The sequence below is a fragment of the Ammospiza nelsoni genome, chromosome 3 (genome assembly GCF_027579445.1).
Source record: "Ammospiza nelsoni isolate bAmmNel1 chromosome 3, bAmmNel1.pri, whole genome shotgun sequence".
In the NCBI taxonomy this organism is placed as follows: domain Eukaryota; kingdom Metazoa; phylum Chordata; class Aves; order Passeriformes; family Passerellidae; genus Ammospiza; species Ammospiza nelsoni.
The window spans coordinates 17,473,818-17,494,830 of NC_080635.1; the positions used below are offsets into that span (position 1 = coordinate 17,473,818).

Below are 21,013 nucleotides of genomic sequence, written 5' to 3' on the forward strand. Positions count from 1 at the left end.
AGTCCTAACCCTAACCCTAAACAGGTCAATCAGCCTAGGGGTCGGCATGGTGCCAAGGAAAAAGCTGTGAAAGCAGCCATGTTCTGGAACTTATGCGCTCCCCTTGTGATGCTTTTCACAGCTGCAGTGCTCCTTGAGTTCAGACTTTCCTAGTTTAAAAAACCCCTTAGCCTAGGTTAAACCCTAAGCCTAACCGTAGGCAGGAAACTCAGCCTAGAGTTAGGGATGGTGCCAAGGAAAATGCAGTGGAGGCAGCCATGTTATGGCAGTTCTGTGCTCCCCTTGGGATGCCATTGGCAGCTGCAGTGTGCTTGGAGCTCAGGGTTCAGTGGTTTACCAAACCCTAAACCTAGGCTTAACACTAACCCTGACCCTAGGCAGGTAAATCAGCCTAGGGTTAAGGACGGTCCCCAGGAAGAAGAGGTGGAGGCAGCCTTGTTGTGGTACTTTAGCGCTCCCCTTGGGATGCCTTTTGCAGCGGCCAAATTGCTTCAGCTCAGAAATTCCTTGTTAAACAAAAGCCCTCATCGTAACCATAACCCTAGACAGGTAAATCAACCTAGGGGTCGGAATGGTGCGGAGGAAAAAGCTGTGAAAGCAGCCATATTGTGGAACATTTGCGCTGCCCTTGAGATCCTTTGGCAGCTGCAGTGTGCTTGGAGCTCTGGGTTTCCTAGTTTAAAAACCCCAACCCAAGGCGTAACCCTTACCCTGACCCTAAGTGGAGGCAGGTCCATCTACCTAGGGTTAGGGACGGTCCATAGGAAAAAGAGGTGGAGGCAGCCTTATTGTGATACTTTTGCGCTCCGCTTGGGATGACTTTTGCAGCTGAGGTGTTCCTTGAGGTGAGATTTTCCAGGTTTAAAAAAGCCTAACCCTAAACCTAGCCCTTACTCTAACCCTAACCCTAAGCCTAATCCTAAGCCTAATCCTCACCCTAAACCTAAGCCTAACCCTAACCCTAACCCTAACCCTAACCCTTACCCTAACCTTACTCTTACCCCTATCCCTAAACCTAAGCCTAAACCTAACCCTAATACAGACCCTAATCCTAAACCTTAACCCTAACCCTAACTCTGTACCTAACCTAAACCCAACCCTAACCCAAGCGCTACCCTAACTCTAACCGTATACCAAACCCTAAACTCAAGCCCAACCCTAAACCCTAAACCTAACCCTAAGAGAAGGCTCAACACTAGGCAGAAGCCTAACCCCAAGCCTAGGCAGGTAAATCAGCCCACGGTTGGGCATTGTCTCAAGGAAAAACAGGTGGAGGCAGCATTGTTGTGGTAATTTTATGCTGCAGTTGGGATGACTTTTAGAGGTAAAGTGCTCCTTGAGGTAAGATTTTCCATGTTTAAGAAGCCCTAAGCCTAACACTAACCCTAAGCCTGACTGTAAGAGTAATAGGAGGCAGGTAAATCAGCCTAGGGTTAGGGATAGTCCCAGGAAAAAGAGGAGGATGCAGCGTTGTTGTTGTACTTTTGCGCACCCCATGGGATGACTTTTGCAGCTGAAGTGTTCCTTGAGGTAAGATTTTTCTGGTTTAAGAAAACCTAACCCTAACCCAAACACTAAGCCTAAAGACTAAACCTAAACCGATCCCTAGCCCTAACCGTAACCCTAACCCTAAGCCGAAACATCAACTCTAACCCGAACCCTAGCCCTAACCGTAAAAGTAACCCTAACCCTAAACGTAACCGTAACCCTAATCCTAACCCTAACCCTAAGCCAAACCCTACCTCTAACCTTAACACTGAAACCTAACCCTAACCCTTATCCTAACCCTAACCCTAACCCAAACCCTAACCCTAGGCAGGTAAATAAGCCCAGGGTTAGGGATGGTGCCAAGGAAAAAGAGGTGGAGGCAGCCTTGTTGCGGAAATTTTGCGGTGTCCTTGGGACGAATTTTAGAGTTGAAATGTTCCTGGAAGTGAGATTTTCCTGGTTTAAGAAACCCTTATCATTACCCAAAATTTAACCGTAACCCTAACCCTAACGCTAACCCTAACCCTAAACCTAACCTTACTCTTCTCCCTAACCCTAAACCTAAGCCTAAACCTTACCCTAACGCTAACCCTAATCCTAAACCCTAACCCTAGCCCTAACTCTATACCTAACCATAAACCCAACCCTAACCCAAGCGCTTACCCTAACCCTAACCGTATACCAAACCCTAAACCCAAGCCCAACCCTAAACCCTAAACCTAACCCTAAGAGAAGGCTCAACACTAGGCAGAAGCCTAACCCCAAGCCTAGGCAGGTAAATCAGCCCACGGTTGGGCATTGTCTCAAGGAAAAACAGGTGGAGGCAGCATTGTTGTGGTAATATTATGCTGCAGTTGGGATGACTTTTAGAGGTAAAGTGCTCCTTGAGGTAAGATTTTCCATGTTTAAGAAGCCCTAAGCTTAACCCTAATCCTAAGCCTGACTGTAAGAGTAATAGGAGGCAGGTAAATCAGCCTAGGGTTAGGGATAGTCCCAGGAAAAAGAGGAGGATGCAGCGTGGTTGTTATACTTTTGCGCTCCCCTTGGGATGACTTTTGCAGCTGAAGTGTTCCTTGATGTAAGATTTTTCTGGTTTAAGAAACCCTAACCCTAACCCAAACACTAAGCCTAAAGCCTAGACCTAAACCGACCCCTAGCCCTAACCGTAACCCTAACCCTAAGCCTAAACATCAACTCTAACCCGAACCCTGGCCCAAAACGTAAAAGTAACCCTAACCCTAAACATAACCGTAACCCTAAGCCTAACCCTAACCCTAATAGTGACCCTAACCCTAACCCTAGTCCTCACCATTGCCCTAACCCTACTCCTAATCCTAACCCTAGCCGGAACCCCAGTCCTAACCCTAACCCTAAACAGGTCAATCAGCCTAGGGGTCGGGATGGTGCCAAGGAAAAAGCTGTGAAAGCAGCCATGTTCTGGAACTTATGCGCTCCCCTTGTGATGCTTTTCACAGCTGCAGTGCTCCTTGAGTTCAGACTTTCCTAGTTTAAAAAACCCCTTAGCCTAGGTTAAACCCTAAGCCTAACCGTAGGCAGGAAACTCAGCCTAGAGTTAGGGATGGTGCCAAGGAAAATGCAGTGGAGGCAGCCATGTTATGGCACTTCTGTGCTCCCCTTGGGATGCCATTGGCAGCTGCAGTGTGCTTGGAGCTCAGGGTTCAGTGGTTTACCAAACCCTAAACCTAGGCTTAACACTAACCCTGACCCTAGGCAGGTAAATCAGCCTAGGGTTAAGGACGGTCCCCAGGAAGAAGAGGTGGAGGCAGCCTTGTTGTGGTACTTTAGCGCTCCCCTTGGGATGCCTTTTGCAGCGGCCAAATTGCTTCAGCTCAGAAATTCCTTGTTAAACAAAAGCCCTCATCGTAACCATAACCCTAGACAGGTAAATCAACCTAGGGGTCGGAATGGTGCGGAGGAAAAAGCTGTGAAAGCAGCCATATTGTGGAACATTTGCGCTGCCCTTGAGATCCTTTGGCAGCTGCAGTGTGCTTGGAGCTCTGGGTTTCCTAGTTTAAAAACCCCAACCCAAGGCGTAACCCTTACCCTGACCCTAAGTGGAGGCAGGTCCATCTACCTAGGGTTAGGGACGGTCCATAGGAAAAAGAGGTGGAGGCAGCCTTATTGTGATACTTTTGCGCTCCGCTTGGGATGACTTTTGCAGCTGAGGTGTTCCTTGAGGTGAGATTTTCCAGGTTTAAAAAAGCCTAACCCTAAACCTAGCCCTTACTCTAACCCTAACCCTAAGCCTAATCCTAAGCCTAATCCTCACCCTAAACCTAAGCCTAACCCTAACCCTAACCCTAACCCTAACCCTTACCCTAACCTTACTCTTACCCCTATCCCTAAACCTAAGCCTAAACCTAACCCTAATACAGACCCTAATCCTAAACCTTAACCCTAACCCTAACTCTGTACCTAACCTAAACCCAACCCTAACCCAAGCGCTACCCTAACTCTAACCGTATACCAAACCCTAAACTCAAGCCCAACCCTAAACCCTAAACCTAACCCTAAGAGAAGGCTCAACACTAGGCAGAAGCCTAACCCCAAGCCTAGGCAGGTAAATCAGCCCACGGTTGGGCATTGTCTCAAGGAAAAACAGGTGGAGGCAGCATTGTTGTGGTAATTTTATGCTGCAGTTGGGATGACTTTTAGAGGTAAAGTGCTCCTTGAGGTAAGATTTTCCATGTTTAAGAAGCCCTAAGCCTAACACTAACCCTAAGCCTGACTGTAAGAGTAATAGGAGGCAGGTAAATCAGCCTAGGGTTAGGGATAGTCCCAGGAAAAAGAGGAGGATGCAGCGTTGTTGTTGTACTTTTGCGCACCCCATGGGATGACTTTTGCAGCTGAAGTGTTCCTTGAGGTAAGATTTTTCTGGTTTAAGAAAACCTAACCCTAACCCAAACACTAAGCCTAAAGACTAAACCTAAACCGATCCCTAGCCCTAACCGTAACCCTAACCCTAAGCCGAAACATCAACTCTAACCCGAACCCTAGCCCTAACCGTAAAAGTAACCCTAACCCTAAACGTAACCGTAACCCTAATCCTAACCCTAACCCTAAGCCAAACCCTACCTCTAACCTTAACACTGAAACCTAACCCTAACCCTTATCCTAACCCTAACCCTAACCCAAACCCTAACCCTAGGCAGGTAAATAAGCCCAGGGTTAGGGATGGTGCCAAGGAAAAAGAGGTGGAGGCAGCCTTGTTGCGGAAATTTTGCGGTGTCCTTGGGACGAATTTTAGAGTTGAAATGTTCCTGGAAGTGAGATTTTCCTGGTTTAAGAAACCCTTATCATTACCCAAAATTTAACCGTAACCCTAACCCTAACGCTAACCCTAACCCTAAACCTAACCTTACTCTTCTCCCTAACCCTAAACCTAAGCCTAAACCTTACCCTAACGCTAACCCTAATCCTAAACCCTAACCCTAGCCCTAACTCTATACCTAACCATAAACCCAACCCTAACCCAAGCGCTTACCCTAACCCTAACCGTATACCAAACCCTAAACCCAAGCCCAACCCTAAACCCTAAACCTAACCCTAAGAGAAGGCTCAACACTAGGCAGAAGCCTAACCCCAAGCCTAGGCAGGTAAATCAGCCCACGGTTGGGCATTGTCTCAAGGAAAAACAGGTGGAGGCAGCATTGTTGTGGTAATTTTATGCTGCAGTTGGGATGACTTTTAGAGGTAAAGTGCTCCTTGAGGTAAGATTTTCCATGTTTAAGAAGCCCTAAGCTTAACCCTAATCCTAAGCCTGACTGTAAGAGTAATAGGAGGCAGGTAAATCAGCCTAGGGTTAGGGATAGTCCCAGGAAAAAGAGGAGGATGCAGCGTGGTTGTTATACTTTTGCGCTCCCCTTGGGATGACTTTTGCAGCTGAGGTGTTCCTTGAGGTGAGATTTTCCAGGTTTAAAAAAGCCTAACCCTAAACCTAGCCCTTACTCTAACCCTAACCCTAAGCCTAATCCTAAGCCTAATCCTCACCCTAAACCTAAGCCTAACCCTAACCCTAACCCTAACCCTTACCCAAACCTTACTCTTACCCCTATCCCTAAACCTAAGCCTAAACCTTACCCTAACGCTAACCCTAATCCTAAAGCCTAACCCTAACCCTAACTCTGTACCTAACCTAAACCCAACCCTTACCCAAGCGCTACCCTAATTCTAACCGTATACCAAACCCTAAACCCAAGCCCAACCCTAAACCCTAAACCTAACCCTAAGAGAAGGCTCAACACTAGGCAGAAGCCTAACCCCAAGCCTAGGCAGGTAAATCAGCCCACGGTTGGGCATTGTCTCAAGGAAAAACAGGTGGAGGCAGCATTGTTGTGGTAATATTATGCTGCAGTTGGGATGACTTTTAGAGGTAAAGTGCTCCTTGAGGTAAGATTTTCCATGTTTAAGAAGCCCTAAGCTTAACCCTAATCCTAAGCCTGACTGTAAGAGTAATAGGAGGCAGGTAAATCAGCCTAGGGTTAGGGATAGTCCCAGGAAAAAGAGGAGGATGCAGCGTGGTTGTTATACTTTTGCGCTCCCCTTGGGATGACTTTTGCAGCTGAAGTGTTCCTTGATGTAAGATTTTTCTGGTTTAAGAAACCCTAACCCTAACCCAAACACTAAGCCTAAAGACTAGACCTAAACCGACCCCTAGCCCTAACCCTAACCCTAACCCTAAGCCTAAACATCAACTCTAACCCGAACCCTGGCCCAAAACGTAAAATAACCCTAACCCTAAACATAACCGTAACCCTAAGCCTAACCCTAACCCTAATAGTGACCCTAACCCTAACCCTAGTCCTCACCATTGCCCTAACCCTACTCCTAATCCTAACCCTAGCCGGAACCCCAGTCCTAACCCTAACCCTAAACAGGTCAATCAGCCTAGGGGTCGGCATGGTGCCAAGGAAAAAGCTGTGAAAGCAGCCATGTTCTGGAACTTATGCGCTCCCCTTGTGATGCTTTTCACAGCTGCAGTGCTCCTTGAGTTCAGACTTTCCTAGTTTAAAAAACCCCTTAGCCTAGGTTAAACCCTAAGCCTAACCCTAGGCAGGAAACTCAGCCTAGAGTTAGGGATGGTGCTAAGGAAAATGCAGTGGAGGCAGCCATGTTATGGCAGTTCTGTGCTCCCCTTGGGATGCCATTGGCAGCTGCAGTGTGCTTGGAGCTCAGGGTTCAGTGGTTTACCAAACCCTAAACCTAGGCTTAACACTAACCCTGACCCTAGGCAGGTAAATCAGCCTAGGGTTAAGGACGGTCCCCAGGAAGAAGAGGTGGAGGCAGCCTTGTTGTGGTACTTTAGCGCTCCCCTTGGGATGCCTTTTGCAGCGGCCAAATTGCTTCAGCTCAGAAATTCCTTGTTAAACAAAAGCCCTCATCGTAACCATAACCCTAGACAGGTAAATCAACCTAGGGGTCGGAATGGTGCGGAGGAAAAAGCTGTGAAAGCAGCCATATTGTGGAACATTTGCGCTGCCCTTGAGATCCTTTGGCAGCTGCAGTGTGCTTGGAGCTCTGGGTTTCCTAGTTTAAAAACCCCAACCCAAGGCGTAACCCTTACCCTGACCCTAAGTGGAGGCAGGTCCATCTACCTAGGGTTAGGGACGGTCCATAGGAAAAAGAGGTGGAGGCAGCCTTATTGTGATACTTTTGCGCTCCGCTTGGGATGACTTTTGCAGCTGAGGTGTTCCTTGAGGTGAGATTTTCCAGGTTTAAAAAAGCCTAACCCTAAACCTAGCCCTTACTCTAACCCTAACCCTAAGCCTAATCCTAAGCCTAATCCTCACCGTAACCCTAAGCCTAACCCTAACCCTAACCCTTACCCTAACCTTACTCTTACCCCTATCCCAAACCTAAGCCTAAACCTTACCCTAACGCTAACCCTAATCCTAAAGCCTAACCCTAACCCTAACTCTGTACCTAACCTAAACCCAACCCTAAGCCAAGCGCTACCCTAACTCTAACCGTATACCAAACCCTAAACCCAAGCCCAACCCTAAACCCTAAACCTAACCCTAAGAGAAGGCTCAACACTAGGCAGAAGCCTAACCCCAAGCCTAGGCAGGTAAATCAGCCCACGGTTGGGCATTGTCTCAAGGAAAAACAGGTGGAGGCAGCATTGTTGTGGTAATATTATGCTGCAGTTGGGATGACTTTTAGAGGTAAAGTGCTCCTTGAGGTAAGATTTTCCATGTTTAAGAAGCCCTAAGCTTAACCCTAATCCTAAGCCTGACTGTAAGAGTAATAGGAGGCAGGTAAATCAGCCTAGGGTTAGGGATAGTCCCAGGAAAAAGAGGAGGATGCAGCGTGGTTGTTATACTTTTGCGCTCCCCTTGGGATGACTTTTGCAGCTGAAGTGTTCCTTGATGTAAGATTTTTCTGGTTTAAGAAAACCTAACCCTAACCCAAACACTAAGCCTAAAGACTAAACCTAAACCGATCCCTAGCCCTAACCGTAACCCTAACCCTAAGCCTAAACATCAACTCTAACCCGAACCCTAGCCCTAACCGTAAAAGTAACCCTAACCCTAAACGTACCGTAACCCTAATCCTAACCCTAACCCTAAGCCAAACCCTACCTCTAACCTTAACACTGAAACCTAACCCTAACCCTTATCCTAACCCTAACCCTAACCCAAACCCTAACCCTAGGCAGGTAAATAAGCCCAGGGTTAGGGATGGAGCCAAGGAAAAAGAGGTGGAGGCAGCCTTGTTGCGGAAATTTTGCGGTGTGCTTGGGACGAATTTTAGAGTTGAATTTTTCCTGGAAGTGAGATTTTCCTGGTTTAAGAAACCCTTATCATTACCCAAAATTTAACCGTAACCCTAACCCTAACGCTAACCCTAACCCTAAACCTAACCTTACTCTTCTCCCTAACCCTAAACCTAAGCCTAAACCTTACCCTAACGCTAACCCTAATCCTAAACCCTAACCCTAGCCCTAACTCTATACCTAACCATAAACCCAACCCTAACCCAAGCGCTTACCCTAACCCTAACCGTATACCAAACCCTAAACCCAAGCCCAACCCTAAACCCTAAACCTAACCCTAAGAGAAGGCTCAACACTAGGCAGAAGCCTAACCCCAAGCCTAGGCAGGTAAATCAGCCCACGGTTGGGCATTGTCTCAAGGAAAAACAGGTGGAGGCAGCATTGTTGTGGTAATATTATGCTGCAGTTTGGATGACTTTTAGAGGTAAAGTGCTCCTTGAGGTAAGATTTTCCATGTTTAAGAAGCCCTAAGCTTAACCCTAATCCGAAGCCTGACTGTAAGAGTAATAGGAGGCAGGTAAATCAGCCTAGGGTTAGGGATAGTCCCAGGAAAAAGAGGAGGATGCAGCGTGGTTGTTATACTTTTGCGCTCCCCTTGGGATGACTTTTGCAGCTGAAGTGTTCCTTGATGTAAGATTTTTCTGGTTTAAGAAACCCTAACCCTAACCCAAACACTAAGCCTAAAGACTAGACCTAAACCGACCCCTAGCCCTAACCCTAACCCTAACCCTAACCCTAACCCTAAGCCTAAACATCAACTCTAACCCGAACCCTGGCCCAAAACGTAAAAGTAACCCTAACCCTAAACATAACCGTAACCCTAAGCCTAACCCTAACCCTAATAGTGACCCTAACCCTAACCCTAGTCCTCACCATTGCCCTAACCCTACTCCTAATCCTAACCCTTGCCGGAACCCCAGTCCTAACCCTAACCCTAAACAGGTCAATCAGCCTAGGGGTCGGGATGGTGCCAAGGAAAAAGCTGTGAAAGCAGCCATGTTCTGGAACTTATGCGCTCCCCTTGTGATGCTTTTCACAGCTGCAGTGCTCCTTGAGTTCAGACTTTCCTAGTTTAAAAAACCCCTTAGCCTAGGTTAAACCCGAAGCCTAACCGTAGGCAGGAAACTCAGCCTAGAGTTAGGGATGGTGCTAAGGAAAATGCAGTGGAGGCAGCCATGTTATGGCACTTCTGTGCTCCCCTTGGGATGCCATTGGCAGCTGCAGTGTGCTTGGAGCTCAGGGTTCAGTGGTTTACCAAACCCTAAACCTAGGCTTAACACTAACCCTGACCCTAGGCAGGTAAATCAGCCTAGGGTTAAGGACGGTCCCCAGGAAGAAGAGGTGGAGGCAGCCTTGTTGTGGTACTTTAGCGCTCCCCTTGGGATGCCTTTTGCAGCGGCCAAATTGCTTCAGCTCAGAAATTCCTTGTTAAACAAAAGCCCTCATCGTAACCATAACCCTAGACAGGTAAATCAACCTAGGGGTCGGAATGGTGCCGAGGAAAAAGCTGTGAAAGCAGCCATATTGTGGAACATTTGCGCTGCCCTTGAGATCCTTTGGCAGCTGCAGTGTGCTTGGAGCTCTGGGTTTCCTAGTTTAAAAACCCCAACCCAAGGCGTAACCCTTACCCTGACCCTAAGTGGAGGCAGGTCCATCTACCTAGGGTTAGGGACGGTCCATAGGAAAAAGAGGTGGAGGCAGCCTTATTGTGATACTTTTGCGCTCCGCTTGGGATGACTTTTGCAGCTGAGGTGTTCCTTGAGGTGAGATTTTCCAGGTTTAAAAAAGCCTAACCCTAAACCTAGCCCTTACTCTAACCCTAACCCTAAGCCTAATCCTAAGCCTAATCCTCACCCTAAACCTAAGCCTAACCCTAACCCTAACCCTAACCCTTACCCAAACCTTACTCTTACCCGTATCCCTAAACCTAAGCCTAAACCTTACCCTAACGCTAACCCTAATCCTAAAGCCTAACCCTAACCCTAACTCTATACCTAACCATAAACCCAACCCTAACCCAAGCGCTTACCCTAACCCTAACCGTATACCAAACCCTAAACCCAAGCCCAACCCTAAACCCTAAACCTAACCCTAAGAGAAGGCTCAACACTAGGCAGAAGCCTAACCCCAAGCCTAGGCAGGTAAATCAGCCCACGGTTGGGCATTGTTTTAAGGAAAAACAGGTGGAGGCAGCATTGTTGTGGTAATATTATGCTGCAGTTGGGATGACTTTTAGAGGTAAAGTGCTCCTTGAGGTAAGATTTTCCATGTTTAAGAAGCCCTAAGCTTAACCCTAATCCTAAGCCTGACTGTAAGAGTAATAGGAGGCAGGTAAATCAGCCTAGGGTTAGGGATAGTCCCAGGAAAAAGAGGAGGATGCAGCGTGGTTGTTATACTTTTGCGCTCCCCTTGGGATGACTTTTGCAGCTGAAGTGTTCCTTGATGTAAGATTTTTCTGGTTTAAGAAAACCTAACCCTAACCCAAACACTAAGCCTAAAGACTAAACCTAAACCGATCCCTAGCCCTAACCGTAACCCTAACCCTAAGCCTAAACATCAACTCTAACCCGAACCCTAGCCCTAACCGTAAAAGTAACCCTAACCCTAAACGTACCGTAACCCTAATCCTAACCCTAACCCTAAGCCAAACCCTACCTCTAACCTTAACACTGAAACCTAACCCTAACCCTTATCCTAACCCTAACCCTAACCCAAACCCTAACCCTAGGCAGGTAAATAAGCCCAGGGTTAGGGATGGAGCCAAGGAAAAAGAGGTGGAGGCATCCTTGTTGCGGAAATTTTGCGGTGTGCTTGGGACGAATTTTAGAGTTGAATTTTTCCTGGAAGTGAGATTTTCCTGGTTTAAGAAACCCTTATCATTACCCAAAATTTAACCGTAACCCTAACCCTAACGCTAACCCTAACCCTAAACCTAACCTTACTCTTCTCCCTAACCCTAAACCTAAGCCTAAACCTTACCCTAACGCTAACCCTAATCCTAAACCCTAACCCTAGCCCTAACTCTATACCTAACCATAAACCCAACCCTAACCCAAGCGCTTACCCTAACCCTAACCGTATACCAAACCCTAAACCCAAGCCCAACCCTAAACCCTAAACCTAACCCTAAGAGAAGGCTCAACACTAGGCAGAAGCCTAACCCCAAGCCTAGGCAGGTAAATCAGCCCATGGTTGGGCATTGTTTTAAGGAAAAACAGGTGGAGGCAGCATTGTTGTGGTAATATTATGCTGCAGTTGGGATGACTTTTAGAGGTAAAGTGCTCCTTGAGGTAAGATTTTCCATGTTTAAGAAGCCCTAAGCTTAACCCTAATCCTAAGCCTGACTGTAAGAGTAATAGGAGGCAGGTAAATCAGCCTAGGGTTAGGGATAGTCCCAGGAAAAAGAGGAGGATGCAGCGTGGTTGTTATACTTTTGCGCTCCCCTTGGGATGACTTTTGCAGCTGAAGTGTTCCTTGATGTAAGATTTTTCTGGTTTAAGAAACCCTAACCCTAACCCAAACACTAAGCCTAAAGACTAGACCTAAACCGACCCCTAGCCCTAACCCTAACCCTAACCCTAAGCCTAAACATCAACTCTTGTTGTGGTGTGTTGGTATGTTCTGTTTCTTCCCCCCCTTTGTTACGATGGTTCTGTCCTCCCAGTTTTCCCCACCCTAGTTTCTGTCTATTACTTAGTTGCTATGGTTGCCCCCATGTCATGTAATTTCCCCACCCTGTATCTTCTAATATGTATTATTTTCCTCCTCCCTGGGCCCAGTCAATCACTCCCCACCACTCCCAGTCTTCCAGAATGTTCCTCTCAGTGGGAGTAGTGATTGGCTGAGGTCCCGGGGCCCCTCCTTTATAATGTATCGATTAGTTCTCCCTTACAGTCTATTATGTTAAGCACGTCCCCTGACTTCCCCTGATTGGTTTTTTGTAAATCCCACCTCCAGTTACCACCTCCCTTTATAATCCGATGCCCAACTTTTTTTTCTGGCGCGGTCACTCCCTGCTGGTCGCCCCCCGGGACATTAAACTCGTTTGACCCCAGAGAGTGTCCGGCTCTCTTCTGCTCCGCCCTATTCAGCAGCTCTACCCCGAGACCTCGTCCTGCAGGCACAGCCCAAGGCTATTACTGCCGAGGAGTGCTTGAAGCTGCCAGCCCTGGGGCCTTGCCACCGGGGCTGACACCCCCTGCTGCAGTGGGACTGTTGGCCACCTTCTCAGCTAGCCAGGTCACAGGGTCTCCGGCCAGTCATCGCTGCAGATTGGCGCCCACCGCGTGGCCCTTGCTCGGACCCCGTGGACGAGGTCATCGGACCTCTGGACACTAATCTACCACCGGTCGCAGCAGGCTCCATTATAGGAGCAGCGCTCCCGGTGGACCCGGAGCTACAACTCCTCTCACCCAAGGAGAGCTCCGAGGGCGGAGTTCTGCCTCTACCGGATCTTCTTTTCGCCGTTCGTCTGATTGGTAAGCCCCTGCCTTGGGGGTCTTCCCTCCCACCTTTTTAATCTTCCCGGGACCTGAGCCCTGCTTTGGGGACAGCTCCCAACCCCTCTTTTCCTTCACTTTCCTGCTGTCTTGCTGTTGGGGGCTCATGCCTGCTCTGGGACCAGTCTTCTAGGCAAGCGGCAGCGTGGGAGCGGGCGGACGGGCAGTTCTTGTTTTAGTTGTTTTTTTTACTTTGGTTTAGGCAGTCAGTGTCATCAGAGGAGTGCTCTTTTCTTTACTTTCTCTGTCGTTTTCTTTTAATTTACGCGATGGGTGCGCGTCAGAGCTCCCCTCTAAAAAGAGCCTTTCACCAGGTTAGAAGTTTGTTGCTTGGGGGAGGTTTAGATCCCCCGAAGGTTGCTTTAAAGAGTTTAGTAAAGTGGATTTTTTCTCAGTTCCCCAACACTACCCCAGAGCAAATTAGAGACCCTCTCTATTGGAAAGCTGTTTTAGCAAAATTAGATCAAGAGGTCAGCTCTGGGGAGGCAAAGCTTTACCCGGCCGCTTACTGGGCGGGTAAAGTTTTGCAATTGTTGTCTCAGCAGAGGGAACTGCGAAAAAATTCATCAGTGTCGCGGTTGAATCCCAGTTCCCCCGGTTCTGTTGTCCCTACCCCGTCTACCTCACCCCGTGTCCCTCGGTCGGAGCCCTTGAGGGGGGTCCTCAAGGCCAACCCACAGCAGAGGCTCCATCTTCCCTCTGCCCCCTCTCGATCGGTCCGACCTGGCCCTCCAAAAGGAGGACTCCGAGGAGATCCTGGCCAGACTCCTCGGAGCAGGTTTTCCTACCCCTTTTCCCAACCTCCCCAGTACCCGGTTGACGTTCCCAAGAGTGTTCTGTTTAATGTCCCCCCGGTTAATGTCCCACCGCCTCCACAAGATGGCTCCTATGGAGCCCAAGATGGGGGCGGCCACGTGCATTTTCCCGCCGATTTTTCTTCTCCTTCCCATAATCCCTTCACCCCTCAGTCAAATCCTTTCCTATCCCAAGATCCACCCTTTCCTCCCCTGCCTCCACCCTCTGTTCCTCCCTGCGCTCCACCCCTCAATAGCTCCTACTTCACCCTGCCTCCTGTCTCCGCCCCGCCTCCGGACTCCACTTTGGAGGCGGAGAAAACCCAGCTGCCACCTCCAGTTCCACCATGCCCATCAGCTGGCCCCTCCCAGATGCCAGGCCCCGCCTCTGCCTCCCTCCTTTCCGGTTCCCACGCCTTCCCTTCCGGTTCCCACGCTTTGTGTTCCGGGGGGGGGGGTGTGGGTAACTGGAAGCCAGGGCGAGCCCCTGTTTTTGAAGCTGCCCCGGTTACCTACCGCCTGAGCGGGGAGGGGAGCTCCCAGGCTCAGTGGGTGCCAATTGCACAAGATCGGATCAAAGATCTGTGCAAGGCCCAGAGAGAGTACTCCCGGGAATCGGAGTATTTCCGGGGACTTCTCTGTTCGGCCCTTGCACCGGGAGATCTGATCCCTGCTGACCTGAGAGCTCTCTTTTCCAGCCTTTTAGGACCTATGGAGTTTAGGGCCTGGGCGGTAGAGTGGGGGAGGGAAGTCGCGGAAGTTCTCCCAGCTCTCTGGGAGAACCAAGCGACTGCACATGACGCAGATGGCCAACTGATATCCACGAATCATCTGGTGGGTACAGGGGCATGGGCCAGTGGGGCGATTCAGGCGCGGGTGCTCTTCCCGACGCAGATCACCGAGTCCTGTCGGGCTGCAGAGAGGGCCTTTTTCAAGCTCCCAGCGGTCTTCTCTCAGCAAGACGAGGAAGAGCCCCAGCAGGGGCCACACGAGTCCTATTTACGTTTTTTAGAAAGACTTTACAGATACGTGGAGACTCAAGCTTCCGAGGAGGGAGAAAGAGAAAACCTGTTGCGGCGGATGGCGTTCAAGAACGCAAACTCTGAATGCCGGAGAGCCATCCGAACCCTCCCCCGTAGTCCACGACCTACCATCGAGCAAATGATGGAGGTCGTGGCACGAGAAGTCCCACTGCCAGGAGCGCCTGACTCCAAGCTGAAGAACAAGAGGAACTCAGTGGCGTTCGCGTCGACCTCCAGCGCCGATGAGGAGGATTACAGCGCGGCAGCAGCTGGAACGTCTACCCCAGGAGCTGCAAGGAGACATCCAGAGACCCACCCGTGTCATCTATGTGGAAAAACGGGGCACTGGATGCCTGACTGCCCACTGCGGCAAGAATTTTTAACATTTAAAAGGAAGGAGTGTCCTGCTGGGAAGCAGGAAGTAAAACAACAAAAAAACTAGAAAGCGAGCGCAGCCCCTCCCTGCGCCATGATACAAATAAGGCGGGCAAGGTTGCACCAGGCAGGGAGGAGGGAACAGGGAGAAGCCCGCCACATGCCTCTACTGGACTTGACTTTTCCTTACCGGACTTGACTTACTGTACCTGTTGGCTTCAGCCTCAACCTGCTTTAACCACCACCTCTTCGTTTTCTCCCTTTAGGCTGCAGCTGACCCGCGAAATACATCTCCCGGACACTGATTTCCACCTGGTGACTGCCGACATTCAACATCCCGGCAGCTGGAGGAGACTTGGACGTAGCAGGTGGATCATTGTTGGGGACACCAAACACACACCATTCAATCTTCACATAGTCCCGGGGTTAGTAACAACTGACCGGGACAGATTTGCATTAGGGCTGTACTGCGTCCAGCCCCCGCTTTCTCTCCCCAAGGGCCAAATCATCGCCCAAGCCATTCCAGTGCCGGAGGAGGAACAGGATTCCCAGTCATCTAAGGGGTCCTCACCTCCAACGGTTGCTTGGGCCCAAGTTGTGGGAAGAGAAAAGCCCAGGCTGACATGTCAACTGTCCCTGGGCTCAGACCGTAAAATCGTGCGGGGGTTACTGGACACAGGGGCAGATGTGACGATCATTCCCTCTAGGGATTGGCCGTCACATTGGGATTTGCAAAACGCAGCCGGACACATACAAGGTGTAGGGGGTCTAAAATTGGCGAAGCAGTCAAAGAGCATTGTGCAAATTACGGGGCCAGATGGGCAATTGGCTTCTGTACGCCCATTTGTTTTAGATTACACCGAGCCCCTGTGGGGAAGGGACCTGCTAGCCCAATGGGGAGCCAGAATTGACCTCCCAAAGGCTCCCCAGGTTTTTCGGGCAGTGGCCACTGAGGAGCGCCCTACCTGGAAGCTGGACTGGCGATCAGATGAGCCAGTACAGGTAGTGCAGTGGCCACTTAATAAACAAAAATTGAAGGCGCTCAATGAGCTCGTTCAGGAGCAGCTGCTCAAAGGCAACCTGGTGGAGACCATGTCACCTTGGAACTCCCCAGTGTTTGTTATCAAAAAACCTAATAAAGACAAGTGGCGGCTCCTGACCGATCTCCGCCAAATTAATGAACAAATAATTGACATGGGTCCCCTCCAACCAGGGATGCCATCCCCTACAATGCTCCCCCAAAATTGGAATTTGGCTATAATCGACATAAAAGATTGTTTTTTCCAAATTCCTCTGCATCCTGATGATGCCCCGCGTTTTGCGTTCACGGTTCCCTCCATCAACCGTGAGTCCCCGGCCAAGCGCTATCACTGGAGAGTTCTTCCGCAAGGATTAAAGAATAGTCCTGTGATCTGCCAGTGGTATGTTGCTTCGCTGCTGTCTCCTGTCCGTACAGCCCTCGGGGATGTCGTCCTGTTACATCACTATATGGATGACATCCTCATCTGTGCCCCAACAGATGATCTACTTGCCCATGCGCTTGACCTGACAACCAGTGCGTTGGTTGCTGCAGGGTTCGAGATCCAAGCAGAAAAAATTCAAAGGATGCCACCTTGGAGGTACCTGGGCCTTGAAATCACCAAGCGGACCATTGTTCCGCAGAAATTGGCCATCCGGACGAAAGTCCAGACCCTAGCGGATGTTCACCAACTGTGTGGGTCTTTAAATTGGGTGAGACCCTGGTTAGGTATACCAACAGAAGACCTAGCCCCCCTTTTCAATTTATTGAAAGGGGGAGAAGAGCTGAGTTCTCCTAGGGAACTCACCCCAGAGGCTCAGGTAGCCCTGGAGAAGGTTCAGAAAATCATTTCGGCCAGGCAGGCCCACCGCTACCATCCGGGCCTGCCATTTAAATTCATTATTCTGGGGAAGCTGCCACATCTTCACGGCTTGATCCATCAGTGGGACAAGAGTTTAAAGGACCAGGGTCTGGGCGACCCCCTCTTAATCATAGAGTGGGTGTTCCTCAGCCACCACAGGTCCAAAAGGATGACAAGGCCACAAGAGCTGATGGCCGAACTGATCCGAAAGGCAAGATCTCGGATCAGGGAGCTGGCAGGCTGTGATTTTGCATGCATTCACCTTCCAATTCAATTGGTTTCGGGCCAACTCAAATTAAAGACCTTTAATGAACTGCTGGAAACCAATGAAATGCTTCAATTCGCATTAGACAGCTACACTGGCCGCGTTGCGGTCGATCGGCCGGCCCATAAACTTTTTAATTCGGAGTTTAAATTATCAATCAAGGGAATTCAGAGTAAGAAGCCTCTAGATGCTCTGACAATATTTACCGACGCGTCCGGGGCATCCCACAAGTCTGTAATGACTTGGAGGGATCCTCAGACTCAGCGGTGGAAGGCTGATGTTGCCATTGTGGAGGCCTCTCCACAAGTAGCTGAATTAGACGCAGTCGTCCGAGCATTTGAGAGGTTTCCTGGTCCCTTCAATTTGGTCACAGATTCCGCATATGTGGCTGGTGTAGTATCTAGAGCGGAATCAGCAGTTCTGCAGGAGGTCTCTAACCAAAAATTGTTTAATTTGCTCTCAAAACTCGTAGAATTAGTCTCCCACCGAGAGCATCCGTTTTTTATAATGCATGTAAGATCACACACTGATCTGCCAGGGTTCATCGCTGAGGGCAACCGTTGGGCTGATTCTTTGGCTGCGGCTGCTGTCACGGTGGGCCCGCTCCCAGATGTGTTTGGCCAGGCTAAGATCAGCCATCAGCTCTTTCACCAAAATGCACCAGGCCTGGTCAGGCAATTCCATCTCACGCAGGATCAGGCCAAGGCGATTGTGGCCACATGTCCCCAATGCCAAGCCCATCAAATGCCTACCATCGCAGCTGGGGCAAACCCCAGGGGCTTGGCGAGCTGTGAAGTGTGGCAGATGGACGTGACACACATCCCATCCTTTGGGAGGTTGTGTTACGTCCATGTCTCCATCGATACCTTCTCAGGAGCTATCTTTGCCTCTGCCCACACAGGTGAGAGGGCGGCGGATGTCCAGAAGCACTTGCTTCTGGCATTCGCTGTCCTGGGCATCCCTAGGGCTTTAAAAACTGACAACGGCCCAGCGTATACCTCCAAGGAGCTGCGGAGCTTCCGGCAACAATGGGGAATAGAGCATAAGACCGGCATCCCCTATTCCCCGACAGGCCAAGCCATGGTGGAGAGGGCCCACCAGAGCCTGAAAAGGATCTTGGAGAAACAACGTGCGGCAGTGAAGGTGGAGACCCCCCACGTCCGGTTGTCGAGAGCTTTGTACACCTTAAACTTCCTAAACTGTTCTTTTGACAACCTGAATCCTCCAGTTGTCCGGCACTTCGGCAGTCACCAACAGCTGCAGCCGAAGGCCAGGCCTCCGGTTCTGATAAGGGATCCGGAGACCTGGCGGATGGAAGGGCCATATGACCTGATTACCTGGGGGAGGGGATACGCTTGCGTGTCCACTCCCTCAGGGCCGAAATGGATACCATCAAAATGGGTCAAGCCCTTCCTCCCCAAGCAGGCAAAAACATCCGAGACTGTGCCGCAGGTGCAGGAGGCATGTTGGCGGCGGAGGAGGAAACCTCTCACTTTCTCTCACCTTTATTTTCTCCACAGGTTCCCTCCGACCGGGTCCCCTTCCTCTCCACCATTGATTCGCGCCCCTTTTCGAGTCGTTCTTGATTCCCGACCTTCCTCCCCTGTCTCAGATTCTTCCCCCGAACTTAATTTACTTTTTGAGACAGAACCATCTCTTTAAGAAAATATTTAAGTTATAACCATGCTTGTTTTGTTTTTTCAGTTTGTCTCCCTTTGCCTGGCCCACACCACGCCAGAATGGCCCAGCTCAGCCCTCAACTGTGGCAGCGCCCAAGCGCTCCTTTACATCTCCTGATTTTCTGCCTCCTCCTTCCACCCTGGGCAGCGTGGATCGTCCCTCAGCCAAAGGTGAATGTCTGGCGTACCTTGGCTCAGGCGTTAGGGCAAGATCATATCTGCCTCGACGCAGCATCAGCAGAGGACCCGATGTCGTCGTGCCTTGTGGGGATCCCTTTCTCTCCAGGTGAATTCCCCTCCGCTTTTCAGTCAGCCCTTTCCCTGATTTTGGCACGGAGTCTTACTATCCTTCCTAGTTTTGATTCCAGCAACGCTTGGAGAGACGGAGTGGTAAAGCTGGATCCTTTGCCCTCCGAGCCCACTGAACTCCACCTGCTCGGTTCCGCCAATTCCTCTATTTGTTTTCAATTTGAGTATACCTTTTCCTCTATTGAGAAGGGCAGTGAGGTGGTGCAACAGAATAAAGCTGAATATCAAGCCTACCAGTGGTGCAAGGCCATTTTAAAGATCAGCGGCCCCACCACCACGGGCCGCACCCCATACGCCCTTCCCAGGGGAGCATTCTTAATTTGTGGCGACCGAGCGTGGGCAGGCATCCCCTCTGGTCTGATCGGAGGGCCGTGCACATTAGGCAAGCTGACGCTGTTTACCCCCAACATGACTCAAATTGTGAATTGGAAGAAGACTAACATCACAGCAGAATTGGCCAGGTCCAAAAGAGATCTTAAAGATCTCCCTGAAGACTGTGATGATGAAATTACACATTGGTCCCATTCCAAAACCGTCGCTTTTACCATTCTGTTGCCGTGGGTATCAGTGGCGAAGTCTCTAGGTGGATTGGGCCGCCTAGAGTGTTGGGTGGTTAAGCAAGCCAATTTGACTTCGGCTGCTATATACGACCTCCTCACAGACGAGGAAATAACAAGGAAGGCGACACTCCAGAACAGGGCAGCAATAGATTTCCTATTGCTGCTCCATCATCATCAATGTGAGGAGTTTGAGGGCCTCTGCTGCATGAATTTGTCATCAAGAGCTGAGAACGTCAGACACACCATCCTGAAGATGAAAGACCAAGTCCATCGGATGGAGCAAGAAACATCAGATTGGCTGAGGGACATTTTTAAGGGCTGGGGCTTGGGCAGTTGGGCCAGTTCTGTTCTAGAATCGGTTATGAAAGTTGTTTTAGTTTTATTTTTACTTTTGATTTGCTTTTCGCTGGTCCGTGGGCTGGTCCAAAGACTCGTTAATAAGATCACAGCTCCAAGTGTCAACCAGGTGGTAGCGGGAGAATCTGCAGAGGGAGACACCTATCCTTCGGAGGCAGAGGAAACCGCAGATGAAGAAGAGCTCGCTGCGCCTCCCTTATACCACCAGGAGCTGTGTTTCGAAGAAGAAGACGCCTGGACTGATCAGCCCCGGAATCCAGCCTTTTGAACCTTTTAGTACAGATTTTTCCGTTCTTTTCAATTTTATTTAACAAAAAACGGGGAGATGTTGTGGTGTGTTGGTATGTTCTGTTTCTTCCCCCCCTTTGTTACGATGGTTCTGTCCTCCCAGTTTTCCCCACCCTAGTTTCTGTCTATTACTTAGTTGCTATGGTTGCCCCCATGTCATGTAATTTCCCCACCCTGTATCTCCTAATATGTATTATTTTCCTCCTCCCTGGGCCCAGTCAATCACTCCCCACCACTCCCAGTCTTCCAGAATGTTCCTCTCAGTGGGAGTAGTGATTGGCTGAGGTCCCGGGGCCCCTCCTTTATAATGTATCGATTAGTTCTCCCTTACAGTCTATTATGTTAAGCACGTCCCCTGACTTCCCCTGATTGGTTTTTTGTAAATCCCACCTCCAGTTACCACCTCCCTTTATAATCCGATGCCCAACTTTTTTTTCTGGCGCGGTCACTCCCTGCTGGTCGCCCCCCGGGACATTAAACTCGTTTGACCCCAGAGAGTGTCCGGCTCTCTTCTGCTCCGCCCTATTCAGCAGCTCTACCCCGAGACCTCGTCCTGCAGGCACAGCCCAAGGCTATTACTGCCGAGGAGTGCTTGAAGCTGCCAGCCCTGGGGCCTTGCCACCGGGGCTGACACCCCCTGCTGCAGTGGGACTGTTGGCCACCTTCTCAGCTAGCCAGGTCACAGGGTCTCCGGCCAGTCA

At 49.9% G+C, this 21,013-nt stretch overlaps 1 protein-coding gene across 1 annotated transcript in view; it reads left to right on the top strand.

The window, feature by feature from the left end:
* The window catches only part of LOC132070507 (serine/threonine-protein phosphatase 4 regulatory subunit 3B-like), a 144,247-nt gene extending 130,810 nt beyond the window's left edge, over positions 1-13,437 (top strand). Inside the window, 2 exon segments of the mRNA XM_059467288.1 lie at positions 12,544-12,762; positions 13,373-13,437. Coding sequence (XP_059323271.1) covers positions 12,544-12,762; positions 13,373-13,437 — 284 coding nt within the window.
* The last annotated feature ends 7,576 nt before the right edge of the window (positions 13,438-21,013 follow it).